The sequence below is a fragment of the Podarcis raffonei genome, chromosome 5 (genome assembly GCF_027172205.1).
Source record: "Podarcis raffonei isolate rPodRaf1 chromosome 5, rPodRaf1.pri, whole genome shotgun sequence".
Lineage (NCBI taxonomy): Eukaryota > Metazoa > Chordata > Lepidosauria > Squamata > Lacertidae > Podarcis > Podarcis raffonei.
In genome coordinates, this window is record NC_070606.1 from 3,064,967 (window position 1) to 3,092,652 (window position 27,686).

Consider the following 27,686-nt stretch of genomic DNA (forward strand, 5'->3'; position numbering starts at 1 on the left):
GTGCTGACCTTTAAAGCCCAAATGGCCTCGGCCCTGCATACCTGAAGGAGCGTCTCCACCCCCCCATCGTCCAGCCTGGACACTGAGGTCCAGCACCGAGGGCCTTCTGGTGGTTCCCTCCCTATGAGAAGCCAAGTTACAGGGAACCAGGCAGAGGGCCTTCTCGGTAGTGGCACCCACCCTCCTATCAGATGTCAAGGAAATAAACAACAACCTGACTTTTAGAAGACATCTGAGGGCAGCCAGTGTTAGAAACTGGGGTAGAAAAGCTAGGAGCCAAGTGGCTTCTGGGACGTGGGTTGTGGGCGCCAAAAGAGAATGGCTAGTTGCCACAGGAGGGTTCAGCAACACTTTTTCTTTATCATTTTGATAAACATGAACTAATATGCAATTCACATAAGTGACACGATTGTGAATATCATTTTTATCAGAAATTATTAATACATGTTTAATTTGGTGTTTACAATAAAAATATTGGTACCATACTTCAGTTTTCAAAACACTCTACTCTTTATTATTAAACTCCTTACCATATTGTCTATCCTTAACATACACTACTGTATAGACTTCAATGCACCTACATTTCAGTAGTCATTGAGTGTCAACCTGACACAAAAAATGGCACCCAGACTTTTTGAGCTGCTCACAAATGGAGAATCTTTAGGCACAAAATGTGCCTGGTGCCCTGAAGGCAGCCCCGTCCAGGGAGGTTTTTAATGTTTGATGTTTTATTGTGTTTTTAATATTCTGTTGGGAGCCACCCAGAGTGGCTGGGGAAACCCAGTCAGAGGGGCGGCATATAAATTAAAAAAATATATTATTATTCCTTGTAAAATGCTTTATTTACAAAATTATTCCAAAGCTTTTTTCTCACAGCAAAATCTAGCTATCACAACCAGTACCAAACTCCACTTGTGTCAAGTTGCTGAAAAACTACCTCTGTTATTCTTCCCAAAAATACAAGCTCTGGAATAGGATAACTCCAATGCCCTAAGGAATCTTACTGATTCTGTAATGGCTTCTTCAGATACAGAGTAAAATAAACTTTCCATTCTAGATATTGCTTTTTCCCTCATCTCCTCCCAGAGCCATCTCCATCACTCAGCTGGGATCAATGTCCATTAGGTCCTCCTCTCCCTGAACTGGATTTATTATAGCAGTTTACTAATTGGACAAACAACAAAATTCATCAAAAGGAATGATGGTGATGAATCTCGTGTTCAGGGTCCTAACACCGTAAGCGGCAAAGAGCTCAAGGCAGGCACAGCACTCGCCTCACTTTCCACTTTATTGTTTCTGACAGACAGAAAGCAGTCTGGATACTCATTCCTCATTGTGTCGTTCAAGGAGGCACAAAAAAGTGTGAATTCAAATGATAATTGTTTTTCACTTCATGTATTAGTTCAAAAAGTGTGAATAAGAGAGTTTCAAATTTCTCACCATCCCTATCTGCAAGTGGCATTTTATTTTAGAGTCCAAAGAGCCCTGAAGACGTGCAAAAAAAAGCCCAACAACTTGCACATCCAAAAAGGTTTATCACATTCTCCTTCCTCCCACAACAACTTCTAGCAAGAGATGAAGAGTGTGAAATTGTTGCAATTATGGCCCGGCTTGTTAGAAACATGTGACTTCTACCAGAGACTATGGAGCACCATTGGGCATTCAGTTCTTTCAATCCCAGTCTTATTTTGGGCCAATATAAAGTTTACATATTGTTAGGTTCTCTTAGAATTAAAATCAAGATTAAGTTATTATAATGTATTTACTAAAAGAAGTTAAAAGCAAGCTGCACATCTCATCTGAGAAAAGACAACTATCAAAGACTTAAGGCAATGTATTGGGAAAAAGGAGAGGTATACAGACGTCCATTCCGATTCCGGGTACTTCCTGGATGCCTGCAGAACAGCAAGGGCAACGTTCAAGTTGCTTTCTTCCTGTAGTTCTCTTGTCCTCTCAGGGTTAAGACAAGTGAAAAGAACCATACAGCAATAGGCAACCGTTTTCTCATCTTGATGATTCAAGCAATTCCTCAAAAACAAAACGAAAAAGCAGGGATATTTATTGTTCTGGATTGTTTAGGCTATGTACCAACAGCCAATGTGTAATGCACCCAACTCTTCAAACGGTGATGGGTATTTACTGAATCTTAAGAATGTTGGAAGGGACTTTGGGGGCTATTTTATTCTAATGGATATCCCCAATTAATCCCTCAATAAAAATACAAAATAAGAACACAAAATACTTAATAAAACAAAAACAAAGAAAACAAACCACTCCCCAAACACATTTAAAAAGCCATAGAATGTAAATCAGCCAAAGGCCTGTTTATAGAGAAGTGTTTTCACTCACACATCCATCCATCCAAAAATTTACCTGAAACTAGAAAGGTCAGGATCGGTTCCTGTCTGGTTCTGCTAATCTAAGAATTGCTACTGAAACAAGCAAGCACTGAAGCTGTATTATTATGTCATCATTTTAATACCAATTGCTTTGACACTCTTTGGAAACAGAGAGGGAATTCATACAAAGTTAAGCGCTTATGTTTATAGGAATGGAACGGTAACTAGAAATGTTTAAATTGTGATGCTGTGTACAGTGTTTTTTACTTCATTGTTTGCTACCTTGCCCTCACAGTTTTGGGAAGCAGGTTAGAGTTAAGACCTCTTTATGGCCAAGTAGAGATTTTTAAATGGAGATTTTTCTATTTAAATCCCCCAAACTCTGTCAAACTTTGTTCAAAAACTTTGTTGCCTCATGACAATGTTGCAATGGGCAATTTAAAAAGTAGTTTGCAAATTCTAAGCAGTGTAATACAAAGTCATTAGTTTTTCATTGAGAAAGGGGTATAAGGTTTCAAATACTACTATACATTTCTGGAACAATTTATTTGAATTTAGCATTTCCTCTTAGAGGTGGCATTAGACTAAAAAGTTAGGTTGCAACATTTATTTAATCAAAGTTACTCCAACCAATTAATTAACTAAAAGTAGGCCCCAAATTAATATCAGGCAGCAATTTTTTTAAACTGTAACTATTTTAATACCATAACTGACAAAAAATGAGTTGGCCAGTACAATATTAATATAACCAGTTATTCTTCTCTCACATGCAAAAGGAAATGTGTTATCTAAAATGCTGCCATCAGGAATTTGTAAATCATCTAAAAGCAAGTAAAGTTATTTATATACTGAGTTATTCATATGCGATTAATACCCAAATTTATGCAGCTTTAATCAACAATTAATCAACTGACCAGGTTTTCTTGAAATTCATAGCAATCCTATTAAAACCTAGCTGTAAAGAATTTCAAGATCCTGTTCTAAATTCATAACTGAATTTTTGTATGTAAACTGTGATATTTTGGTCAAGATAAACTTGTATTTAGCCAAGCATTAATGAATTAAAACCCATTGTATCTACCTGCATATGATTTGGCACAAAACGTTAAGCATATTAAGATTTTTTTTCCAGTTAACCTGATTCCTGTGATTAGCATACACAAATAAAGTACTACTCTCTCATTCTCCAAAAACACATTTTAGGGATGGTAAATAAGGTAACTTAAAATATAACCATATAATATTTCATTTGTTGTTAGCGGGACAAGATGCTTACAAGAAAAGCGAAGGGAAAGCAAGAGTCCAAATCCTGTGCTGAGAAGCTTTGTTTCCAGCTGCAATGTTTCCAAGAAACTGGAGGCTACAGCGAAAAGCTGAAGGGGAAAAGAGAGAATCATTTAATTGCCCAGTCAAAGCACCTTACAACATATCAAAGCTATCCAAAAAAAGCCACAATAATCTAGTCCAGCAGCACATTAGTGTTGCAAAGCTATGCACATGTGGTTGGAACTAATTGCAATTTAAATCTAGGAGACTTGCTCTGAGGAAACATGTATAGGATTAACATGTTCACAATCTACAAGCTTGCTACGTATTCACAAATTACTAGATCTACACCATGGGTAGGAAACCTAAGGCCCGGGGGCTGGATCCGGCCCAATCGCTTTCTAAATCCAGCTCGTGGGTGGTCCAGGAATCAGCGTGTTTTTACTTGAGTAGAATGTGTCCTTTTATTTAAAATGCATCTTTGGGTTATTTGTGGGGCATAGGAATTCGTTTAATTTCCCCCAAAAAAATACAGTCTGACCCCACAAGGTCTGAGGGACAGTGGACCGGCCCCCTGCTGAAAAAGTTTGCTGACCCCTGATCACCTATTTAGAAAAAATTCTAGAGTGGTGACTATGTTAGTCTGTTACAGCAAAGTCTACTGGCACCTGAAAGACTAACAAATTGATCATTTTATAAGCTTTAATGGACTCAAGTCCACCTAATCAGATGCATGGAATGTTATCTGAAGGAGGCAGGTACATGGCTATAAAGTTAGAGAGAGAGAAATACTAGCAGTGATATCACAGGGACACGAAATGTAAGAATACAGACTTATAATTCTTACAGCATAAATGGGAAAGGTGTGGATTCCCTGCCAGGTGAGCACACCTCTGGGGGGTGAAGGACAAGCAGCATTTGGCAGCCTTGCAGGTGCAAAATGTCCTTCTCAGTGCTGCTTGGTCCCCCTGCTCCTCACCTCTCCCTCCCTTTTTTTGCAGCTCTGCTACAGACAGCCACCCTGAGGACGAAAGCCTTCCACATCTGTAGCAGGATGTCGCCACTGCCTCATTCAAAGGGCCGTGATGGTGCTGGGAGGCGGAAGTGCAGCTGCGGGCAAGAGCAACATCCATCCCGGGTTTGCTGCCAGACATCTTTACTTTTTCAAACCCAGGGCCTATGTTCGTCAAAGAGACCGAAACACGGGGGCGACTTTTTAAATGTATCTCTTACAAGATGGCCTTTTTGAATCTGGTTTCCCATGCTCTCTCTTTTGCCTACTCTTCACTCTCCTCCCTAAAAGAGAAAAAAGCCATCCAAAAGAAAAATAGTGGTGGCACACAATCCACCTTCAATGGGTATGTGACCCAGGCTGTGGGTCTCAAAACACTAATTAGACGAATGCTATAGGACAGTGATGGCGAACCTTTTAGAGACCGAGTGCCCAAACTGCAACCCAAAACCCACTTGCCGTATTTTTCGCTCTATAAGACGCACTTTTTCCCTCCTAAAAAGTAAGGGGAAATGTGTGTGCATCTTATGGAGCAAATGCAGGCTGCGCGGCTATCCCAAAAGCCGGAACACTTCCCCCACCTCCTGCGAAAGCCAGGGATAGCCGCACTCCCTTTAAAGAGCCACGTGGAGTGTGTGTGTGGCTGTTGGGGGCTTTTCCCCGAGGAGGGAGAAGGGCAGCCCGTCAGTGATGGGCTGCCCTTCTCCCTCCTCAGGGAAAAGCCACACACGCTCCACACGGCTCATGAAAGGGAGCGCTGAGCAGAGCATGGGATGCATACAGGTTCTGCTCAGCGCTCCCTTTAAATAATATTGTTTTTCTTGCATTCCCTCTCTAAAAACTAGGTGCGCCTTATGGAGCGAAAAATACAGTATTTATCACAAAGTGCCAACATGGCAATTTCACCTGTATATTTTTCTGTGTGTTTCACGTTTCTTCTTTATGACTGCTGTTGTAATAAATAATCCTTCATGAAAGTTCTTTATTAAATTATCTTTCCATTGATATATAATTTTATGGTATAACTCAGTGCTTTTTTTCTCCATCCAGATCCAAATCCTTCTATTTATTCATTTATTGAATTTGCATACTGCCCTTCATGTGCAAGTCTCAGGGCAGTTCACAGCATGAAAACAGAAGATAAAAAACACAAAATACATAATGAAAACAAGAACAAACCAATAACCCTCCTCTCTTCCAATACTTTTTCCATATGTAAACATCTACATTCATAAGATAAAAGGCTAAACCGCATGACCCGAAAGGGGTCACCCTTCTGCCTGCCAACAATTCAGCACCTGTTTGTTGCAAAATGCAACCTGCACCAGCGTGTCTACATGCCCCCCTCTCAGTCCCACGGGAAGTCGGCTGGCTGAAGTCCTGTTGATCCACCCCTCAGATACTCTTTATAATGGGAAACAGCCCTCCAGAGAGGACACCCATCCCTCACACCCCAGAGTTGCCCACCATCTTGCTCTTAATTCCCTCACCTACACCTGGGCCCCTTTGAGGCCCCACCAGGCTTCCCTCCTCCTTATTCTGCACACCCTTACTCGGGAGTAAACCCCACCGACCTCAGCAACGCTTCCTTCCAGAGAAAGCGCAGGAGGTTTCTAAGGCCCCCACATGCAAATTCCCAAACCAGATCACCTCCCGTCTTGGGGTTGTTAGTTTTTTTGCACTCCAGTCGCCTCCCTTTCTCAGGGGAGGCCGCTGCTTTCGCGGCAGCCCCCCCTCTCCTTACCCTAACCCAGCCCTTCTCTCCTCCTCCCCTACCCCCAGCACGGAAGCTATGGCACTAGAGATGCAGGCTTTGGACGTGTGTGTGAGCCCTCTTCCTCCTCCCACCTCCAGCACAGTGGGGCAACTGTGCACGTGCCCACAGAGTGCCGTCTCTGGCACACATGCCATAGGCTCGCCACCACTGCTGCTATAGGATACTGAAGGCAATCACAAGACTGTCCCCACTGCAACTGGGAGGGAAGGAGAACTTTGCAGAGAGAGGTGAAAAGGGGTTCAAAAAATAAATAAAAAATAGAGCTTTGTTGCATATATGGTCTTCTATACAGAATAAAGCTGATGCATAAACAACTCCATTTTAAATTTTAGCATGACAAAGGGGGAGGATTAATTGGCACTGCAGAATGAATCCAACTGTTATACTTCAAAACAATCTAACATGCCAGCGTGCCCCTGTGGCACTACAGGCATGCTGCGGAGACAAAGCCTTTGAGAGCACGTAAATGAAACTCCTTTTTCCCATCTATAAAATAAAATAATACTAGACAGTTTCATTTTCTGCATATGCCTAATGATTGCAGATTTCCCTTAATAAATATCTTGTTCAAAATTCAAAACTAGGTTGTGGTACAACACTGTACAACATTCACTTGCTACTGCACTCTGGCTGGAAAGGAACCTGGTAGAAATGCAAAGATTATTTCCCTGGAGTTCTGCAGGGACAACAACAGGATCAATGTACTTTAACTTTTACCACTATTTTTGTCTGCTTTGCCTCAAGTACTTAAAGTATTTTTCAACCTGTCACATAACAGAAAAGTTACATTTTATAGTGACTCAAAGAAGTAAACAGGAGCGACTATGGAGCAAAAATACAATCTAATGGAGGAAAAAAATTATTGCAGGCTGTAGGGTGCAAAATAGCAATATTTCAAAGGGGAAATGTTGAAGTCACTCACTACTAACTTTATTTTTAGGCAGCTTGGCAAACCACTGCAATTTGCAGTCAGGGAACACAACACCCTAAAATCTCCCTTCCAGAAGACTGAAGCCAGAGTATTTTGCTTTCTTACCATATTGGCCCGAATATAAGCTGCACCCGAATATTAGCCACACCTTTAAAATTCAAGGGGGGGAAAGAAAAAAAGACAATACCCAAATATAAGCCGCTCCCTTCAAATTCCACAAGCACTAACACCCATTCCCTTTTACCGTATGTCTGCTTCAGCAGCGATATCGTAAAAGCCAATTTTTGTACGGTAATGTAAATGCATCAAGTATGCCAGTAATGCAAGCTATGTAAATCTTCACCCCAGGATTATTTTCAGTTAAAGAAAACTATTGATTTTCAATGAAATATTAGTCAAGTTTGTAGCTAGGACTCCAAAAGAAGAAGGCCAGTGAATTTAAATAAGAATAATAAAAGAATTCCAGTCTATAAAAGTCTAAACATTAGCATACAGGACACTCTGGGCAAGACTTACAAGTTCTCAATTTCTTCAGTTGTTTACAGGCTGGCTTATAGACATACTATTACATATTAAAATATAGTTAAACAGATATTACTAAAAGGCAGCCCATTGCAAATGGAAGCGTCCTTTGCCAGGCCCTGGAAATAGCAAAGGAGTATCTGCTTGAAAGGGACAGAGCCAGCTGGCAACCAAAGTTGCGAGAAGGGCCTGGGAACATTGCTCCTTTGGAACACACAGAAAGAAAACTTGAAGTAAGGTCACTTGGGGTTAGGCACAAAGCAACCTCTGACTTTTACTTTCTTAACTTTTTAAAACTGATTTTTCTTCAAATCTCAAAGATTTAAGGAAAACTGTTTAAATTAGCATAATGTTGCCTACCTTTATACAAAACCGGACATGGAACCAACACTGTACATAGCACTCATGTAAGAGAATCAAAACAACTCTGTCTCAAGAAGCTTACAATTTAAATGTCAGTGCTAGGAGAAGTGATAAGAAGAAAGAGAAAGGCAAAGGTAACAGGAGACCTATGTGAGCAAATGCTTCTACATACAGAAACCACAACATACATACATACATACATACATACATACATACATACATACATACATACACACACCTGCAGGAATTTACAACAATTATCGTAACTATAAGAAATCAAAATTATATGAGATAGATCTTAAACGCTGACAGCCTATTGCTGCATTATGATAACCTATTAGTACATTTTACTGAGTGCTTTGAAACAAAAGGGAGTGGGAAGAGATAAGAGATACAAGTATGAACAAAAACTTGAATGACATGTCTGCATCAAGTTCCATTGCAGAAATTGGTAAGTTTTGCCTTTAGACTTTTCCCACTTATGCCCTCTCTAAAGTTATGCTTACTTTTAGCAAAATTAAGTAATCCAGAGTCTCTTGAGCCAAAAGTCCACAGCACATCATTTAACTGCTATGTCGGTTTTATCCTTAACCAACAACTATCAGTTCTCAATCAAGTCTTAAAGTTCTGTTTATTCTTCTTTGCTCAACTGTATTTTGTTCCCAATCATATTTTAGCATGCTTTTTTTCTTCTTTTAACACCCCCTTACCTCCCACCCTAAAAAACTAGGCAATTCCACATACTTAAAAATAGCTTAAAGGTCTTTAGGTCCAGTCATGACCGACTCTGGGGTTGCAGCGCTCATCTCGCTTTATTGGCCAAAGGAGCCGGCGTACAGCTGGTCATGTGGCCAGCATGACTAAGCCGCTTCTGGCGAACCAGAGCAGTGCATGGAAACGCTGTTTACCTTCCTGCCGGAGCAGTACCTATTTATCTACTTGCACTTTGATGTGCTTTTGAACTGCTAGGTTGGCAGGAGCAGGGACCGAGCAACGGGAGCTCACCCCGTTGCGGGGATTCGAACCACTGACCTACTGATCAGCAAGTCCTAGGCTCTGTAGTTCAACCCACAGTGCCACCCGTGTCCCTTACAAAATAGCTTACAACTTCACAAAAATCAAATCATTATGTGGATGGATCAACTCCAAAATTCTAACTGAAGTTAAGTATCACCAAAACATAACCATCATGCTTTTAAAATTTGAGAGGTATGATGATTCTATTATTCTGTGATATAAATTAAGATTCATCTCAAACGGAAGACTGATGTTAAGAATCTATAATTATTACTAGGATTTCAGATACTTGGCTAATGAGTCAAAAGCATCAAGAAATAGTGCAACAGTAAGATCATTTTTACTCTTGACTTATAAAACAAGCATAGAAAGACAAATGTTCCAAACGCCAAAAAAAGGTCACAGCTTTGCACTCCAGCTTTGGGCGGGGGGGGGAGAGAAGCAGGATGGGAATAAATCCTCCAGTTCACATTATATAGATAGAGAGACACTGATTTTAACTTAAGACTGAATGGATTTAAAGACCCATGTGTGCTTGGCCAGTTTAGACATCAAGAAACTGTGGCCGAGTTGCGGCTCTGGGGACATCTCTGGGCAAAGGTCACAATCTTGTCTAACCAGTTGTCAAAGAATGTATTACAGCCCCCTCTAGCGGCAAATCTCTCCAGCTAAACCAAGCTGTGAGCAGCAATCCTTGTTTTTAAAATCAATTATAAAGCAGGTGATATACATCCAATTTTTGAAGCAAATGGGTGCTGAAGCTTAATCCCTCCGGTATCTTACCTCCCTGCAAACTTGCCCTGGGACTGATTCATACATGATCCTGACACTTAAATGACTCCTTTTTCTCCCCAGCTGAGCTCCAATACAAGTGGGAAAGGAAACGTCCGGCTCTCTGGCCCCCTTTCAACCTTTAAGTCAGACCCCTTTCCGTCACCACAACATCACCCCCTGGCCCCACCCCACCCCCTGCTTGTGTCCCGCGTTAACTCTCACTCCCAGCTCTCTCTCATGGGCCCACCCTCTACCTACACAAACTGCCGCTCAGGCTCTCACCTGAGAGGAATTGAAATTGACAATCCCTAGCTGCATTGCCCCGCCAACTCCCATAAGAGGCTGACATTCTGTTTCAGTCCTTTTGAACAAATATATATATAAATGGAATCAGCATGTGATAACAGAAGCCTATTTCAATTCCCCCAGACCTGAAGAAAATAAATAAAAAGCAAGACATTGTTTCTAAATTTAAACTCTTGGCACTAGATACCATGGCAGGCAATTCCTTACTTCGTTGCAGGACATCCATAGAAATAAGCAATTGTTCCTTGCACCTAGCAGTTCGAAAGCACGTCAAAGTGCAAGTAGATAAATAGGTACCACTCTGGCGGGAAGGTAAACGGTGTTTCCGTGTGCTGCGCTGGTTCACCAGAAGCAGCTTAGTCATGCTGGTCACATGACTCGGAAGCTGTACGCCGGCTCCCTCGGCCAGTAAAGCAAGATGAGCGCCGCAACCCCAGAGTCGGTCACGACTGGACCTAATGGTCAGGGGTCCCTTTACCTTTAAGAAACCAGAGTTCATCTCTATCCTTACAGAATGTGTAGCCTGGCACTCAGGGAGCATTCCTTCTAATACTTCCCTTTCTAATATCCAAGGACACAAAGTGATGCAGCAACACACCACAGGGAATAAGATGTCATGGCAGACTCTTCCATACCAGCTGCTCCTAATAAAACCTACCTAAAATTGAGCCATTTCTAGAGGAAGTTTTCAATTCCCCAAAGCAAAACACAGGGCAAGCATATTCAGGTTTGTCTTACCAAGGTAATACGTATTTAATTTGCCCGCAATCCAACTGTTAGCAGCAGACAATAGCTGTGTGTGACTTGGTCTTTGAGTAGCAAAGGCATTCTGGCCCATGCAGATATAGCGTTAACAAGAATTATATATACCTCAAGACAGTTTAATACAGTATATTCCCAGCCCTTATGTGTCACAACCTAACTTCAGGTTTTCTAAGAGTATTTCCAGAGGTGCAGCTGTGTTAGTCTGTTGACAAAGAGTTTTGTGGCACTTTAAAATCTAACAAATTTATTGTGGCAGAAGCTTTGTCCACTTGCATGCAATGAAATGGACTCCAGACAATGAAAGCTTATGCTAAAATAATTTAGCTTATGCTAAAATAATTTTTTGTTAAATCTTTAAGGTGCCAGAAGGCTATTTCTTATTTCTGGATGATCCATTGGGACAGATCTTCTTGGCCATCCAGTTTGCTTCCACCTCACCACGAAGAAAGAATACAAAAACAAAACTTGCTTGGGATAGCTAGTCTAGGGTAATCTAGGTAGAACAAAATGTGTACCTGATGTGTATGGTCACTGCAACTTAGTTTTAGAACACCAGAAGAGAGGTTACCAAGGAGGCGCCTGCAGAAGCCTTCCCTGGCACCACAGGGTCTTCTCCCCTCACTCTCATGAAACTGGGCTTGAAAGGAGGATCCCACTGTAGCCAATACAAAGAACAGCTGGTGGTATATGCTTGGTGACCACAAGAGTTTCTCCAGATTGCTAATGTGCCCAGAAAGGTTGGCGACCATGGCAATAGATCATTTTACACACAATTTAAAGGCCTTACTGTTCTGTATTTGCTGAAACGTAGAACATGCCCCCGTTTTATTGCCAGTGAAGTATGAAGAATAGTAACTTCAGCTTTCCACTTTGCTTCCAAGAGGAGAATAATTTTCTCTATATTCCTTTCTTAGAAAATTACCAAAGAAGGATATGTACCCTGATCAAGGAGTCTGCGGCTTAAGATTCACAAATGCTAGGTCATAGTGGATCTCAGGCTTAAAGGATTTTTAGCACAATATGCTACAATTTAGGACACCAATTTATATCAGGCTATGTGGCCATCTGAACAGTAAAAGGAATATTGATTGGCCACAAGTTCATCTTACATCAAAATTTGATTGAATTCAGCCACAAACCACTTAAAAGTTAAGGCTAGATTTCATCTCAATTGCACAAAAAGAAGGCCTATGCCTATTATAGATCCCAAATATCAAAGAGCAATCATATAGAGCTGACGGCTGGCAGGCTTGCAACCTGGGAGGGATGTGCATACAAAACCAGGTGATAGCTGGTAATAACTGGTTCTTCCACATAGGAAGTAAACACATGACCTCTAAATTCTGCATGATCACACTGGACCTTTTTAAAAGGCTGCAATTCTACAAGTCATGGCAGCTGCATGACCTACATATTCCCATGGGAGAACATGGCACACAGAGAAATCATACTTGTTTGTTTAAAGCAGGGGCGAGCAACCTTTAACCCTCCATATGATGTTGGGGTCCAACTTCCATCAGCCCAGCCATGGAGGGAGCTTTAGGCCATTGACATCTAGAGGGCCACAGGTTAAGCTATCCCTGGGTCTACAACAAATGATGGGACCACCAGACGATGTCACTTCCTGTGAGAGCTGTTGCCCAGAGGAAAACACTCCAGGACCTTCAGAGCGCTGAACACTAAGAATGCCCACCAGGTTTGGGCTGGAAACCAGACACTGTAAAGTAAAAAAAAAAAAAAAAGGCTGCAGCTGTAGCAGGAACGGTGGTAGCCCTGAACACAAATTTTAAAAAAACAGCCGGCTGTCTACACATGAAATAAGCAGCTCCCTTAGTCAAATTGTGAGCTGCATTTCCATTCTATTATGCCTTAGGAACTGCTGGAGAGGGAGCCCCATCAGAGCCTTTCACCCTTGGCAAAGGCAAGAAGTTATTTAGGGACCTGGGAAGACTATGTGTCCTCTGGAATTTGAATCAGGAGTCTGTCTTCTCAGCCTTGGAAGCAGTCTTTCACAGGCTAGATGGTTTCCTCTATTTGAAGGAGAAAAGCTTCTTTTCAGTCCATCCCTGATTTCTAATTTACAGTTGATTTTACTCTTCAGGTTTAAATGATTCCCCCCTCCCCACTCTACAATGATTTAAGCAAGGTAATACAAAACTTTTTTTCTATGAATGAAACTGTAGGCAAAGAATAAAATAGTATTTTCAAGTTGTTAGAGAGATTCCGTAATTTAATGGTAAACTTTAATTTTGGATTTTTAATGCACTTGCACATTTGTATGCCATGCTTTTCTGAGCTGCGCAACAACACTCAAGGGCACCAGCCTTCCTACCAAGTTGGGTGACTTGTGAGAGGACCAATTTAAGGCAGAAGATATTGCCAGCCCAAGCCCCCAGTTTGGAGGTGACAGCAACCCCTGAGAACACAAAAACTGGAGAGGGTTTAGGACACCTGGTGTTAAACGCAAGTTTTAAAACATGCAAATAGTGGTAAGGGGTGTGCTGATAATTATCAGGGTTGCAGCAGGCATGTGGGAGGTTAACTCTTTTCTCCCCAGCTGAGCTACTAAGACAAATTTGTCCTCTGAAGGTTGTTTCTGCATTATCTTATTGGCACTAACAGCTGATACTTTTTGGATTTTAAACCTACAAGTTAAATGTAAATCTGCATTTAAGGTCACATATGATATGGCCCTTTGTTTTTAAAGGCCTCTGTTTACAGGGACCAAAGGCAGTTTTATTCATTCTGTGGTCTAAAAACCAATGCAGAAATTTCCTTACCTCTGTTCGTTTTTAGTGCCCCAGGGCCTGCAAGTATAATTACTTTGAGGAACTGAGGGACTAAATTGTAGTTAATAAATTAAACATTATTGATTGCTTGAAGTTCCTTTAGGCTTCACCAGTCCCTGATGCATTAGAACAACAGTTAATCTTTCTGTTAAAGAACAAGTGTTCTCATTTCAGATACCTCATAGCAAACACAATCCTGGGATTAGCCCTTCATTTAAGCATATAATCAGGCAACAGTATCCCTTCAAAGAGCAATTGCATAAAATCAGCAGAAAATGAATGGTCTGAGTCTTAACCTGAACTTCAACCACACTTGGTAACCAAGAAAAAGAGTGAACAGGGCTGACCGGCCACCCACTATGAGTTATTCATAGTGTCCAGCTGCTGTATTACATGACCATATGACCTGCCAGTTCACAGGATGTAGCAGATGTTGCACACTTAGATTTATAGAGATGTCTGGATGGACCGGCTGCTTCATTTAATTTCAAAGAATGTCAGTCTTCTGTGAAAATGAGGGATCCTAGCTTTGCTTATCAAACCCCAAGACTGCATCCCTGGAGTTGGGAACTATGCATTTTAAAAGACAGGCTGTTTTGTTGACACAAATAGGCCCAGAACTCCACTTCCATGACAGGATAGCAAGCAACAGGAAGGAAGGCGGAGGAGGAGTTCGTAGTCAGACTAATCGTCATTGAGCCCTTTATTGTTTACTCTGGTGTAAGGAGCCAACTCCTAGGGGCCGTGGGGTATTTGCCCCCCCCCCCAAAAAAAATTGAGGGTGCTGCCCCCCAGCTGATGGGCATGGCCATTCAAACAGTGTATGCAGGACAGGGCTTACTTGGCTCCCACCCCAAAAAATTATTCAAGTTGGCACCCCTGCTCCTGACTCTCAGGCAGGGATGTCTCATATCATCTACTACCTGAACACTCTTTTCTCCTTGTTTATTTTGCTTCTCAGCTGGAGGTGCCAGGGATTGAACCTGGACTTTCTGCATGTACAGCATGTGTTCTCCCACTGAGCTAGCGTATCTTTATTGCTTCTTTTATTTCTTATACTGCATTTTATTGTATTGCACTCTGAACAGAAGAAAGCACAATTGAGAATATTAGAACAGGGTTCCCAATCTTTTTGAGCCCAGGACCACATTTGGAAATCGAAGAAATTGTTGTGCGCACCATATCATACTAATTTTTCAGAAGGAAAACTGGTGATTTATCACCTTCTCTGTCCAAATAAAAACAGGCACTCCTGACCAAATAAGCAAACCTGCAAAGCTTGTTTAAGTCAAATTTAAAAATTGGGAGGGGCAGGGGACCACCTGAGGGTGCCAGGATATCTACGGGTGCCACACTGCAGACCCCAGCAAGCTGGACCAAAAAACTACCAGCCTGTGTGATATGTATCTTATTACTATGGGGTCCTTTTGCTAAGTTTATGAATTTCATTTTTATTGTTAGCCAGCATGAGCAATATTCCAGAAAAAGTGGGATATAAATATTCTGAATAATTAAACAAAAATAGCAGTGTTTACTTAACAGGAAAAAAGTTTGTGGTCCTCCCTACTAGCTATTTTAAAACTACTAATGTATTTTTAAAAGCTATTTTGAATTAGTTTTATAATGTAACCAGTACTCTTTTTATGTTGCATCTTATTATATAAGATAAGGCAATTAGAAATTAAATCAGCTAAAATATTCATTTTGCAATGAAAAATTGAATCGTATAGTGAATTTCACACTCAAGGCCAACAGGTAAAATCTACAACACCCAGGTTTGTGTAGAATGAGGCCCCCACCTGAGAAGAGACTCCCCAAGCCCAGTGAGACAGACAGGGCTGCTTACCAATCTCTGGAAAGGATGTGGAAGGGCTCTGGGAGCACCGCAGGGCCCTCACATGGTCTTCCCAAAGGCCAGTAAGCAAGAGTTCAGAAAGCTCTTTCCACTTATTTGTTTTAGCATAAGTGAAATCAGCTTAAAGCTGCAAATTACCTATATCAACATCAAAAGACACATCAAGCCATTTCTGTGGGAACCACGTGCACCTGTCATGAATCGTTTGTGCAAAAGCCTGCTTTTGCTTTCAGGTCTTCTGGCTGTTGTTGATTCATTTGCTTACAAGACAACCAGGTTTTTAGGACCCTATGAGCCCTAAAGATCACTTTCAACTCTCATATTTAAAAAATGTCAATTTAATAATTGTTTCAAGAGCAAATTCATCCAATAACATCCCAGGAACAAAAAGATTAAATGTCTCACTTCAAAGCATGATATGAGACTTGCATAGCATAAAGTACGACAGAACAAATATTGCCCACAGTAGAAGTGACAGTTTATTTTACAGCAGATATTTATAGTGTTAACAGTTAAAAGGCCACAAAGATTGCTTTTTGCTTGTTTGGTTGGCTGGTCAACAGATTGCAAGGCATGAAACTCACACACACCATCAATAAGTCAAATAAAAACTTGTGCATGTGTTTACATAAAATTTTGATGAGTGTAATGTATTTGTCATATGCCTGCAATTATTTTGAGAAAGTAATACAGTGCTATAAATATTATTCTGACAATGTAATTACAGCTTCTGCTTCAACCACAGTAGCAAAATACTGGCCTCAATTCCCTGTCCTGGAAGTGCAGAAAGACAAAGCAAAGATGTAAATAAGTAGCTTTTAAGCTATTTTTCTTATGTAATTAAAGAAAGTCAGCACAGATTAGCATCATAGTCATTACTGCTATTATTTATTTGTCACTTCAAACCAAAATATCTAAGTGATTCCCTTAAAACAACAACTATACAAAATACAGTAAAATATAATTACAGCTACAAAACACAAGCACAACTATGTAACTGAATAAACATTGTGTGGAGATAAAATACAATCTAGTCTTAGTCTGGGAAGATCTGTTCAATAAGCGTCCAAGAATATACCAATTTGGTGTTTGTCTAAAATATTAAGGGACAGAAAGGGGACTACACAACTAAGTGTTCAGTGGTGAGTAACAAACAAATGGCCCACTGATGCACATGGTGTTTTAAAAAAAAAAACCCACAGCAGACCAGAGCAGAGAGTCAGGTATATTATATCATATTATATTATATTATAATCAGGTATATCTCAGATAATCAGGTTCTGAGCTGTTCAGGGCTCCGTATGCCAATACCATAACCTTAAACTTAGCTGAGTAGCTTATTGGCAACCAGAGCAAAAGTTTAACAATGGTGTAGCTTGTTGGTGTTAAGTCATTGCACAGAGCAACCTAACATCCACCAAGTGCAGCTTCCAGATTAAGCTCTAGGGCAGCCCTGCATATAGCACATTGCCACAGTCTAGCCTTGAGGTTACCAGGGCAGAAAGCTCCATGGCCAGATTATCTCAGTCCAGGAAAGGCAGCTGGCACACAAGCCAAAGCTGGTTAAAGAAATTCCTAGCCACTGAGGATGCTAGGCTTTCCAATGACAGTGATGGATCAACCCCATCCAGAGATGGTACCTGACCCAAGTTTCCAGATGCTTACCAACAGGGTTTGAGTCTTTTGGGGATTGAGCTTCAGTTTATTAGCCCTCACCAAGCCCATTACTGCATCCAGGCACTGGTTCAGGACTTTTACTCATATACAGTACATAGCCAATCACACACACAAGCACACCTTACAAGCTATAATTAGCTATGAGGGGCAAGGGTTGAGACGGTATGTCATCTACTGGATGTCTATTTCAGGACGCAATGGCAGAGACAAAATAGTCCTTTTTTGCCCCTCATTGCAACATAGTAGGCATTATTGTGTACTCTAAGGTGTGCTGGGTCACCTTTGCAATAGGTTTTGTGCCAAGAGCGCTGTAGCCATTGTCCATCTTGCTTCATAACTCATAGCTCCCTAGAGCACCAAGGTGTGTTTCAAGCTCCACAACAGTGGAGAGGGCACTCAGGAGAGAAAGTGTGGATAGCCCTACACATTTCACTGTTATAGGGGAAGACAAGGGTCTCAGTACCATTGCCAGTTCTCTCCATTAGATTCCATAAGTCTCTGGGATGGACCATCTGAATAGGTCCTGAGCCCCTGCATGGGGAGATAATCACCATGAGACCAAACCTCACCAGGAAGTGGTCTAGCTTGTTTGAATCCCATCTATTGTCGGACCACACAACCCAGGCTAAATCTGTCCTGCCCCGGGGGTTGGGCCACTGATGAGCTGTGATAGCTCCAAAGCTGTCATGGAAGAGGCCTTGGCATAGACACTGAAGTCACACAGAACCAAAGTCGTGGGTTCCGCCAATACCACTTCCACCAGCTTGGCCAGCAATGCTGTCTTAGAGGCATATGTAATAGATTTGTAGAGTTGGAAGGGTCATCTAGTCCAACCCCCTGCAATATAGCAATCACAGCTAAATAATCCCTGACAGGTGGTCATCCAACCTCAGTTTAAAAACCTCCAAAGAAGGAGAGTCCACCACCTTCCAAGGGAGGTCTTTCTATTGAAGGGTGGTCAGTACACCTTAGGATCCCAAATGCAAAGGTTTCTGGGTGTGTGGAACAGAATATTCACTCTGCTGTGAATATTACAGTCTAACTATATTGTGAAACTTGCAAAAGGAAATCCCAATTTCAAAATAAAAATTAAGAGAATTAAAAGAGTAATAGTTAATTGCAAAAAAATGAAATTTATCTTGGGGTATTTAACTAGTGCAAATGGGGGATTTTCTCACAATACATTTATTAGTACAGTGATACCTCGGGTTACATACGCTTCAGATTACATACGCTTCAGGTTACAGACTCCGCTAACCCAGAAATAGTACCTCGGGTTAAGAACTTTGCTTCAGGATGAGAACAGAAATCGTGCTCCGGTGGCACAGCAGCAGCAGGAGGCCCCATTAGCTAAAGTGGTGCTTCAGGTTAAGAACAGTTAGGCCACTAGGGGCGCATCGGAAGATGGCTGACAATAACATCTCTCCGACCCACACGAGGTAATTAAGAGGCTGTGATGGGAGTAAACAGCCTCCTGGCCCCCCCAAGGGAGTGGGGGGGACTGCCCTTGCCTGCTGTGCCCTATACCACCCCCGAATTTGAGGGGGTGGGGGCACTAGGCAGAAAGCCCTTGTGCGGACTTCGGCGCTCCTGGACGCTGTCTCTGATTCACGCCTCTAGCTGCAGCAACTTCGAAAGAAACAATTAGGAGGAAGCTAATGCACATATTTCAAGGAAGAAGGGGGAGTAAAGACTACTAACTGAAGAGATCTCTGATAAACAAGACGGGTCGGAGGAACAGGAATAAATCATGAGAAGACACACCAAGGCTCGGTATGTTCGGCAACGGGACTGGATGGGGGGGGGGAACTTTCCTTTCTTTTCTTTATGTGATTAACCAAGAATCCCACACACACACACAAGTCAGAAATGCCGTTTAAATGACTTAAGCTGTGGATTTAAGACTGTGTGGAGATAATTTCCTAACCAAAGCATGTTTTAAGAAGATCGTGGAAAGCATAAGAGCTTTGGAATGATGCAGCAAAAAACAGCGTCGCCATATTGGCAAGTTCTTATGTCTGAGAGGAGTAACAAATCTGTTTTCATATTGTGGGTGAGACTCCTCAGAGGGACAAAAGAAGGCGACAGATTTGCGAGACTAATGATGGAAAGAGTGCTGTTATTTATGAAAGTGAAAATATATGGAAACCATCTTGATATGATGATTGGACGAACGGAAAATTCACACAGGATTATAATTGGTGTTTACCTGCTTAAGGAGATTATCAGAAGAGATCATTAAAAAAAAGAAAAATATACGAACAAGATGAGATGTGGAAACAGCAAGATAGGACTGGATAGAATTATGAATATTATTTGGACAGATTTGTGGATATTAACGCAGCAGCAAGAAGATGATCAGAATTCCCCTTCGGAACTTGAAATATGGGTCCCCTCAAAAATTCGGCTTTGTAATTTGGAATTTATGTGATGTGATTTGATTTGATTGGTCGGTTAATAAAAATTATTTTAAAAAAACAAAACAGTTTCAGGATAAGAACGGACCTCCGGAATGAATTAAGTACTTAACCCAAGGTACCACTGTATTAGAAAAGGGATTTTCCTCAGGAATACAGCAGAGTACAAAATGATTATATTCCCCTTTCATACTTGCTATAAACTGATTAATTACCAGCTTCTTCCTCAGCTGATGCAATTTTCTTTTTTTAAAAAAACCTGCCTAATGGATGTAATGATACAGTTTGCATCACATACAGTTTGGTTTTAAATTGTACAGAATGATAATACAATTCACAAAGTCAACAATACTCCTAACTCAATCCATTAACTGAATAAATATTCTAGAACAATATAAAAAATGTGATTTAAACTTCTTTATATATAATTGCATATTGGTCGTATGCAAATTGGTCATATTATAGAAGCTGTTAATTGAACAGCTTCTAAATTATGATTGCTAGATCTAAGTAAACATGAAAGCAGAAACAGTAAACAAAATGGGTTAAAACTTTTAGAGCAGGGACTTGGCTGTTCCCTTAAATAAAAATGCCTTGCTCTCATGGCAAATTGCAAATTGCAGTTTGACCTAACCAGATATTAGACAGCAGTTATTTAAGTCACAGCGCTTTGCACAGTATTTCCTTTTCTGCTGCTTTATTCATTAATACATCGTTAAAAATAAACTCCTCCCCGCAAGTCAGCCGCAGTGGTTAAAAGCATCTGCCAGGCACATAAGGCATACCACTTCAGTATGTGTATTACCGATTCCAAACTGTTGGGACACTCTGGACTTTCCTACCCACATTATGAACACCACAATAAAAACTTAAAATAGATGTTACTGGATGAGAGAGAAACACATAGCCATCAGGATAATTAACTTAAAAGATTTTACTGTATTCTTTCCCAACAGAGACTCCATTTCCTCAGGGTCCTGCGAAAGAATAATGTTAAACAACAATTTATGAACTCCTTTTACCAGTCCACAATAGAAAGTGTCCTTTCATATTGTATCACAGTGTGGTATGCTGGCTTGACAGACACGGACAGAAAGTCTGTGCAGAGGGTGGTGGATACAGCTCATGGTATCATGGGCTGTCCCTTGAGTCCGCTAGATGACATTGCAAGGAATCGTTGCCTTAGGAGAGCAAGAAAAATTCTCAGGGATGACTCACACCCCGGCCATCACCTCTTTAATCTTCTACCCTCGGGCAGGAGATATAGAAGTATAATCAGCCATACCAACAGGCTAAAAAACAGCTTCTATTCATGGGCTGTTAGGCTGTTGAACGGAAAATAACATAACGCAATTGACTTGCGAAGTGGTGCGTTGTTCGATAAGCACAGAGAGTGTAATGAGATTAAGTGTTTTTTGGGGGGAGGCTCGTTTAATTTCATTGTCCACAAGTTGTACAATGACAATAAAGGTATTATTATTCCTGGTTAGAAGAAATGCAGGTCCCAAATTATGCCACTTAAATATAGGTAGAGTACATTCAGACATGCTTGAATTACAGGTGAAACTCGAAAAATTAGAATATCGTGGAAAAGTTCATTTAAGTGCTGGTGATGGCTATAAAGCCCTAAAGCACTTAAGTAAAACAGGGTGCTTTCTTCTGTATGAACCTGATAATTAAGATACAAAGCCTTTTCTGTGTCAACATCCAGGTTGTGTCCTCTCCAGAGAACTGGCTTGGCACCTAATCTTGTCTTTTCACATCAAGTTAAACCTTGTTTTGATTACATGAACTCTTGGTGAGAAATAGTTTGGAATTATTCTATCTTCACCTATCATTTAATTCCATTGCTGTTTTATCTGTTTACTCAGGTTTCATATTTCATTAATGAACGCTGATGTGCACCTCCTTGAACAGGGTAAAATGATCACTTAATATAATAAATATGGCAACCACAACAAAATCAGCTTCTGCTACTTTGAGGGACCCTGACAGTTAATGTCTTCCCTTAACCCCATCCTTTTGACTGGGATTGAACTTGGGGTTGTCTGCATGCAGAACACATTATCTAACACTGAGCTATACCACTCAGTTTCAAGCTTGCAAAATTAAAGAACACCTGCTCTCAAAGAAAAGTCTTTTGATTTTAGTCTGCTGGTATAGAGACCTGTAACAGTATCCTTCATCAGCACATCTGGCACTAATAAGTGCCACAACATGCTAATCTGGAGGTCAGCCGGCACTCCCAGAGCATGATCTCATTGTACAGAGCTGCTGAGGGCAGCAACTAGCAGTCCCACAGCATTTGGAGGGAGTGCAACAGCACCCCAAGGCCTTACTCTGCCACGGCGGCAATTAGCTAGCAAGATGTTCTGGCTTTGTAACAGAATAAAGAAATAACCCTCTCTCTCATAAAGAGCATACGGCTCCAGAGTGAAGGAAGTAAAAGTATCATCTAGTCTGCCTTGGCCAGACTACACCTGCAATAATGTGTCCAGTTCTGGGTACCACAATTTAAAGACATTGGCAAGCTGGAATGTGTGCAGAGGAGGGCAACCAAGATAATCAAAGGTCTGGTAACCAAGCCTTGAGGGAGTTGGTACGGTTAGCCTGGAAAAGAGGAGACTGAGAGGAGATACGATAGCCATCTTCAGATATCTTTAGGGCTGTCACATGAAAGATGGAGCAAGCTTGTTTTCTCCTGCTCCAAAGGGTAGGACGCAAACCAATGGCTTCAAGTTACAGTGGTACCTCGGGTTACATACGCTTCAGGTTACAGACGCTTCAGGTTACAGACTCTGCTAACCCAGAAATAGCACCTCGGGTTAAGAACTTTGCTTCAGGATGAGAACAGAAATTGTGCTCTGGCGGTGCGGCAGCAGCGGGAGGCCCCATTAGCTAAAGAGGTGCTTCAGGTTAAGAACAGTTTCAGGTTAAGAACGGACCTCCAGAATGAATAAAGTTCTTAACCCGAGGTACCACTGTACAAGAATGCCACAGAGCATCAGGGGGGAAATCAGGACAGTTCCACAGTTCTAAAAGTTCTACAACATGGAGATGGAGGCTGGACATGTAAAGTCTTTTTGTTCAACTGGAATAGTGTTGTCTTTTCTTAGGTATGTGTGAGCACACAGGCAAGTAAACATGTTTGTAAGTTAGTAGCTATGTGGGCTTATGTACGTAGCCCCCGCAATATCTTACCTGTCAATAATGACTCCAGATTAGTTTCTAATTTGTGAAGTAATTGGATCAAGTGTACAGATGCCTCAATTAGCCCCAGGTTTCTGTTATAAAAGAACAGTTTTAAATTTAAAATTCTCTGAAATTAAAAAAAGCAGAGAAACCAGTGTTTTATACAAAGCTGTATCATAATATAAAGTCCTAAATTTGTAATACATATTGTAATGTAATAAATAAATTCTGTGGTGGTGAACTCCCCTAGGAGTAATTGACTGAGTAAGGTAAGAGTGACAGAAAGGGACTGAGTAGGAAGAAAAGCTAAGGGGAGGAAGATGGTTTTAAAAATACTTGGAAAGAACAGACTGTAGCTTAAAAAACAACAGGCCCAGAGAAGTCTAGGAAAGGGAGGTCATACTGGGCAATTATGAAAAGGAATGAAAATAAAAAGTCCTAAGGTGGCAAGGCACACCAGGAGAGAAAAGAGACCGGAGGGGGGTTTCATGGTGAGGAGCTGGCAAGAGATAAAGATTCACATAAAGATTCAAAATAACTAACAACTCGTTCTGACCCCTCACATGATTAAAGTGCACTTCTGCACTGAGGATCCTTGTCCAGCCATGAATGCTCCCTGCACAACTGACAATTCTAGAAAATCCGGGTTTTCAACTGTGCAGGGAACCTTCATGGATACACAGCGCTCCCTGCTGCAGTGCTGCACTTTAGGACACACGGAGAACACCCCAGAATTCACCTGACCTCAGGGGCAAATAAAATGCACATCCTTGCAGCCAACAAATATTAAGTAATCCAGATGCAAGACTAACAAAAAAAAATCAGATCTTAAATAATCACAAGACTTGGTGAAGATAATGTCTATGAAATCTCACTTCACGAGTATTTTAAAAAGAGCAAATCAAAGAAAAAAAGTTGTCAGAATAAATCTTGTGTTCATGCACCCTTGATTGTCTTGCAGATTAATTTACTTTCAGAGAATATGTAGATATATAATGATTACACACTGGTCAGTTAGCCTGAGCCACACAATTTAACAAATGTGGACAATTCACTCACAAGGTTTCCACTCAAACGCCAAGAGTATACAGCAAAGTGAAGTGAACTAGTGAGGAGTGAAATGTATTTCAAAGAGAGCCTGCTTCAAAAGTTAAATCGGCTATGAACGCAGTTGGGTGAAACAAGTTGCTGTAATTTAACATTTAAAAAACTATGCAAGTATGGGGGCAATAATCCTACCTCATAACGTTCTGATTCTTGGTACACTGAACACAAGCATTCCGAAGGCATCTGAAACATTCTGATACCAACAGGAACAATGAATCTGTGTGTTCCAGTGTATTATTTTGCTTGTAGGTTACATCAATTTCATAAGATGCCTTCCTCAACATTTGCAGGAGATCTTGGAATAGGCTTTCTGATGCTTTTTCCCTGAAAAGAAAAATAAATATAAAGTAGACAGCATCAACAGTACATTAAAACAATATACATAAAAGAAGGATATCATTTGTACCATGCAATATTTTTTTAAAAAGCTAATCCAAGATGTTTTGCATATTTTGTACTTGATAGGGATAGAAAAAAATATAGCAAATAAAGGGTTGCCCTGGCTTTGAAATATTTACTATAGGTACCCATGAACACGGGTGGCGCTGTGGGTTAAACCACAGAGCCTAGGACTTGCCAATCAGAAGGTCGGCAGTTCGAATCCCCGCGACAGGGTGAGCTCCTGTTGCTCGGTCCCTGCTCCTGCCAACCTAGCAGTTCGAAAGCACGTCAAAGTGCAAGTAGATAAATAGATACCGCTCTGGCGGGAAGGTAAACGGCGTTTCCGTGCGCTGCTCTGGTTTGCCAGAAGCAGCTTAGTCATGCTGGCCACATGACCCGGAAGCTGTACGCCGGCTCCCTCGGCCAATAAAGCGAGATGAGCGTTGCAACCCCAGAGTCAGCCACGACTGGACCTAATGGTCAGGGGTCCCTTTACCTTTACCTTTACCCATGAACTCAGGTATTTTCTCCAGCCTCTACAAGCTTCATAAAATTGTGAAGAGAATTCATAAAAATTGGAGTTATTCTAAATTCTGAACTTAAGTTCCCAGGGCAAGTCAAAAGGTGAATTATTCTGTTTGTTTATTACACCGACTTTTCAAGTTAAGTAGAGCTTCTAGGCAGTATCCCATCAGGCTTTGACTATACCCAGACCTGCTTAGCTTCACCAAGGTGGCTGCATCGCTTGCCTTAGGATATGATGAAACCATCTTGCTGAAACACAGCAGCTCTGGGGACGATGGATGCCTGAACTGGAATATAAGGAGCTGACTTCAGACCACTGATCCAGCTAGCTCAGGATTACCTACAGGGAAGACAGGAACTCTCCAACGTTTCAGAGAGGAATTTTTCTTAGCACTACCTGGAGATAACAGGACTGAAGTTCCATGCAGAACTGGCTCTATCACTGAGCTACATTCCTTCCTGTGGAGCCACGGAATGAAGACAAGATGTGAAATTTTAAAAGATTAAGCCAGGACTGATGTGTATTTCAGTATTTCCCACAGACTTTTTTCCCTAAAGTGGAACTGCAGACACACCTCCTTGCATGGCACAGCCCGGGGGCAAAGCTTCTGTTCTGCATGCAGAAGGCCCCAGGTTCAGCCTCCAGGCAGGGCTGGCAGAGCCACTGCTGCTCCATCATGTAGCCAGTCCGCCTCAGTGTAAGGACACTTCCATGGCTCCCAGTATCCAAAGACCTGGGCAGGCATGTGCCAATGGGCTAGCAGTTTTATTACTATGTATTTTGTTTTTTCCCCTGCTCCTCTCCCTCGCCCCTTCCTATAAATTCTAATTGTTATTAATACAAAATACATGTTAGTTATGGTCATTACATGTTACTATGCATCATTTCATATCCGTAATAATTGTAATAATTTTGATAGATACACTTTGACACAATTTTGCTAATACACTCAGAAACATTTAACTCTGTGTTTCTTGCTGCTTTATTTTTAATTTTATGTAAATGTTGCATGTCATACACTTTAATGTTAAACGCTTTAAATATGAGAATGAATAAAAACTATGTTACCAAAAAAGAAAAAGCTTGGAGTCAAAGAACTGGTTCTTAGTATGCTTCTTCTTAAACTGTCTGAACTAGGGTGAGGAATGTACACGGAACCTGCAAGATGCTGAAAAGCAGCATCTTCTACATAAGATTTGTAGCTTTGTTGTTATTATTATTATTAATAATAATAATAATAAAGCTATATTGTATTATTACTTTTCACTGTAAAGAAATTCAGATATATTTTTAAATACACGGTTGTGTATGTTTTCTGATATTTTATGCATTGTGATTTTTATTAATTACAGTTTAGTAATTGTTTATTGTAATTCCCAAGTGGAAGCTGTTTATTATTTGCTGATATTTAATTTTAATATTTGCCATTATATTCTAATCGACTATTGAATATTGCTTTATTTGATATAAGTTATTTATTTTAAAGTTATTGTGACTTTTCTGTATTGGATCTGATTGTTATTATTAATGTTTGACGTTTTATTATGTTTTCATACGTGTTGGAACCGGCCCAGAGTGGCTGGGTGCAGCCAGGGGGGTGGGGTATAACTAATCATATTAGTGCTGCTGTTGTTCTTATTAGTAGCAGTAGCAGTAGCAGTATTTATACCCCACCAGCAACTTCTGCCTACAAAAAGCCACAGCATCCAGCCAAGCGAGGAGAAGCAGCATGAACTTTGGACGCCTTGTATTTCTAGACAGACAGAGATATAAGCACAACTGCAGGGAGAAATGGGGGACTTGAAGTTTCTGGAGGCTTCCTTACAAAATCGCCGAGAAGAATTAGAGTAGGAGGAAGCGAGCCCCCCCCCCCCAAAGCCTGCTTCGTCCCGTCCCTCCTCCGAGACGCAGGCAAAACCACACCCGCCGCGGCAGGAAGACACGCGGCAGCGCGTCCACACGTGACGGAGCCCGGCCCCAGCCCCCCGCGGCCCTCACCTGCCCGCCGGGTCGCGAAAGAGGGCCGCGATCTGTCCCACGGTTGCCAGGCGACCGGGCGCCGCCGCCGCGGCCTGCTCCTCCTGCTCGGCGCTCCCCGTCAGCCGCGCGGCCAGGGCGGCCAGCAGCGCCGCTGCTGCTTCTTCCCCGGGCGGCGCCTCCGAAGACGCCATGGCCGCCCGGCTGCTCGAGGCCTCGCTCCGCCCCGCAGCCGCCGCTCCAGGCAGGCCTGGGCCTGAGCCGCTCGCCCTCCGCGGCCTCGCCAGGCAGCAATCCCCGCCCTTTCCTGCCTGCTTCTCGCGCGAGGCGGGGGCCGCGGGGCCTCGCTTCCCAACCAGCGCAGCTTCTTATTCCCCCCGCACGACGCGGCTCCCACTCGCCCCCAAGGTTTATTTTGTGTGGGGCTCCCCCCCCCGTTACTATCCTGTCACGCTGCATCCAGCAGGGACCCCTCCCCCCCCGGGAGAAGGGGGCGCAGCTCCTGCGCCAGTCCTCCTGCCCCCGACCTTCCGCAGGAGACTCTCCCGAAGGGGCAGGAGGGAGCCCAGCTCCCCACTTCCCGGGCAAGGGAGGAAGACGAGTTCCTTTCAAAGTTAGCATTTCTTCCATAGCTGCTCCTGAGGAAAAACAGGAATTCAAGAGTTTGAACGCCAAGAAGGTTTTAAAAATGTA

The 27,686-nt window shown here is 41.9% G+C and overlaps 1 protein-coding gene across 3 annotated transcripts in view; it reads right to left on the reverse strand.

Moving 5' to 3' along the window:
• ATXN10 (ataxin 10) overlaps positions 1 to 27,311 on the reverse strand; it is a 67,792-nt gene extending 40,481 nt beyond the window's left edge. The window contains exons 1-5 of one of the 3 annotated variants that reach the window (XM_053387570.1): positions 27,015 to 27,311; positions 24,242 to 24,433; positions 23,012 to 23,094; positions 3,616 to 3,712; positions 1,864 to 2,028 (exon numbers count right to left, since the gene is read on the reverse strand). In XM_053387570.1, coding sequence (XP_053243545.1) covers positions 1,864 to 2,028; positions 3,616 to 3,712; positions 23,012 to 23,094; positions 24,242 to 24,433; positions 27,015 to 27,187 — 710 coding nt within the window. In that variant the 5' untranslated portion in view covers positions 27,188 to 27,311. The remainder of the gene's footprint in view (positions 1 to 1,863; positions 2,029 to 3,615; positions 3,713 to 23,011; positions 23,095 to 24,241; positions 24,434 to 27,014) is intronic. The other 2 variants (XM_053387569.1, XM_053387571.1) reach the window with 2 other exon arrangements.
• Positions 27,312 to 27,686: the final 375 nt, after the last annotated feature.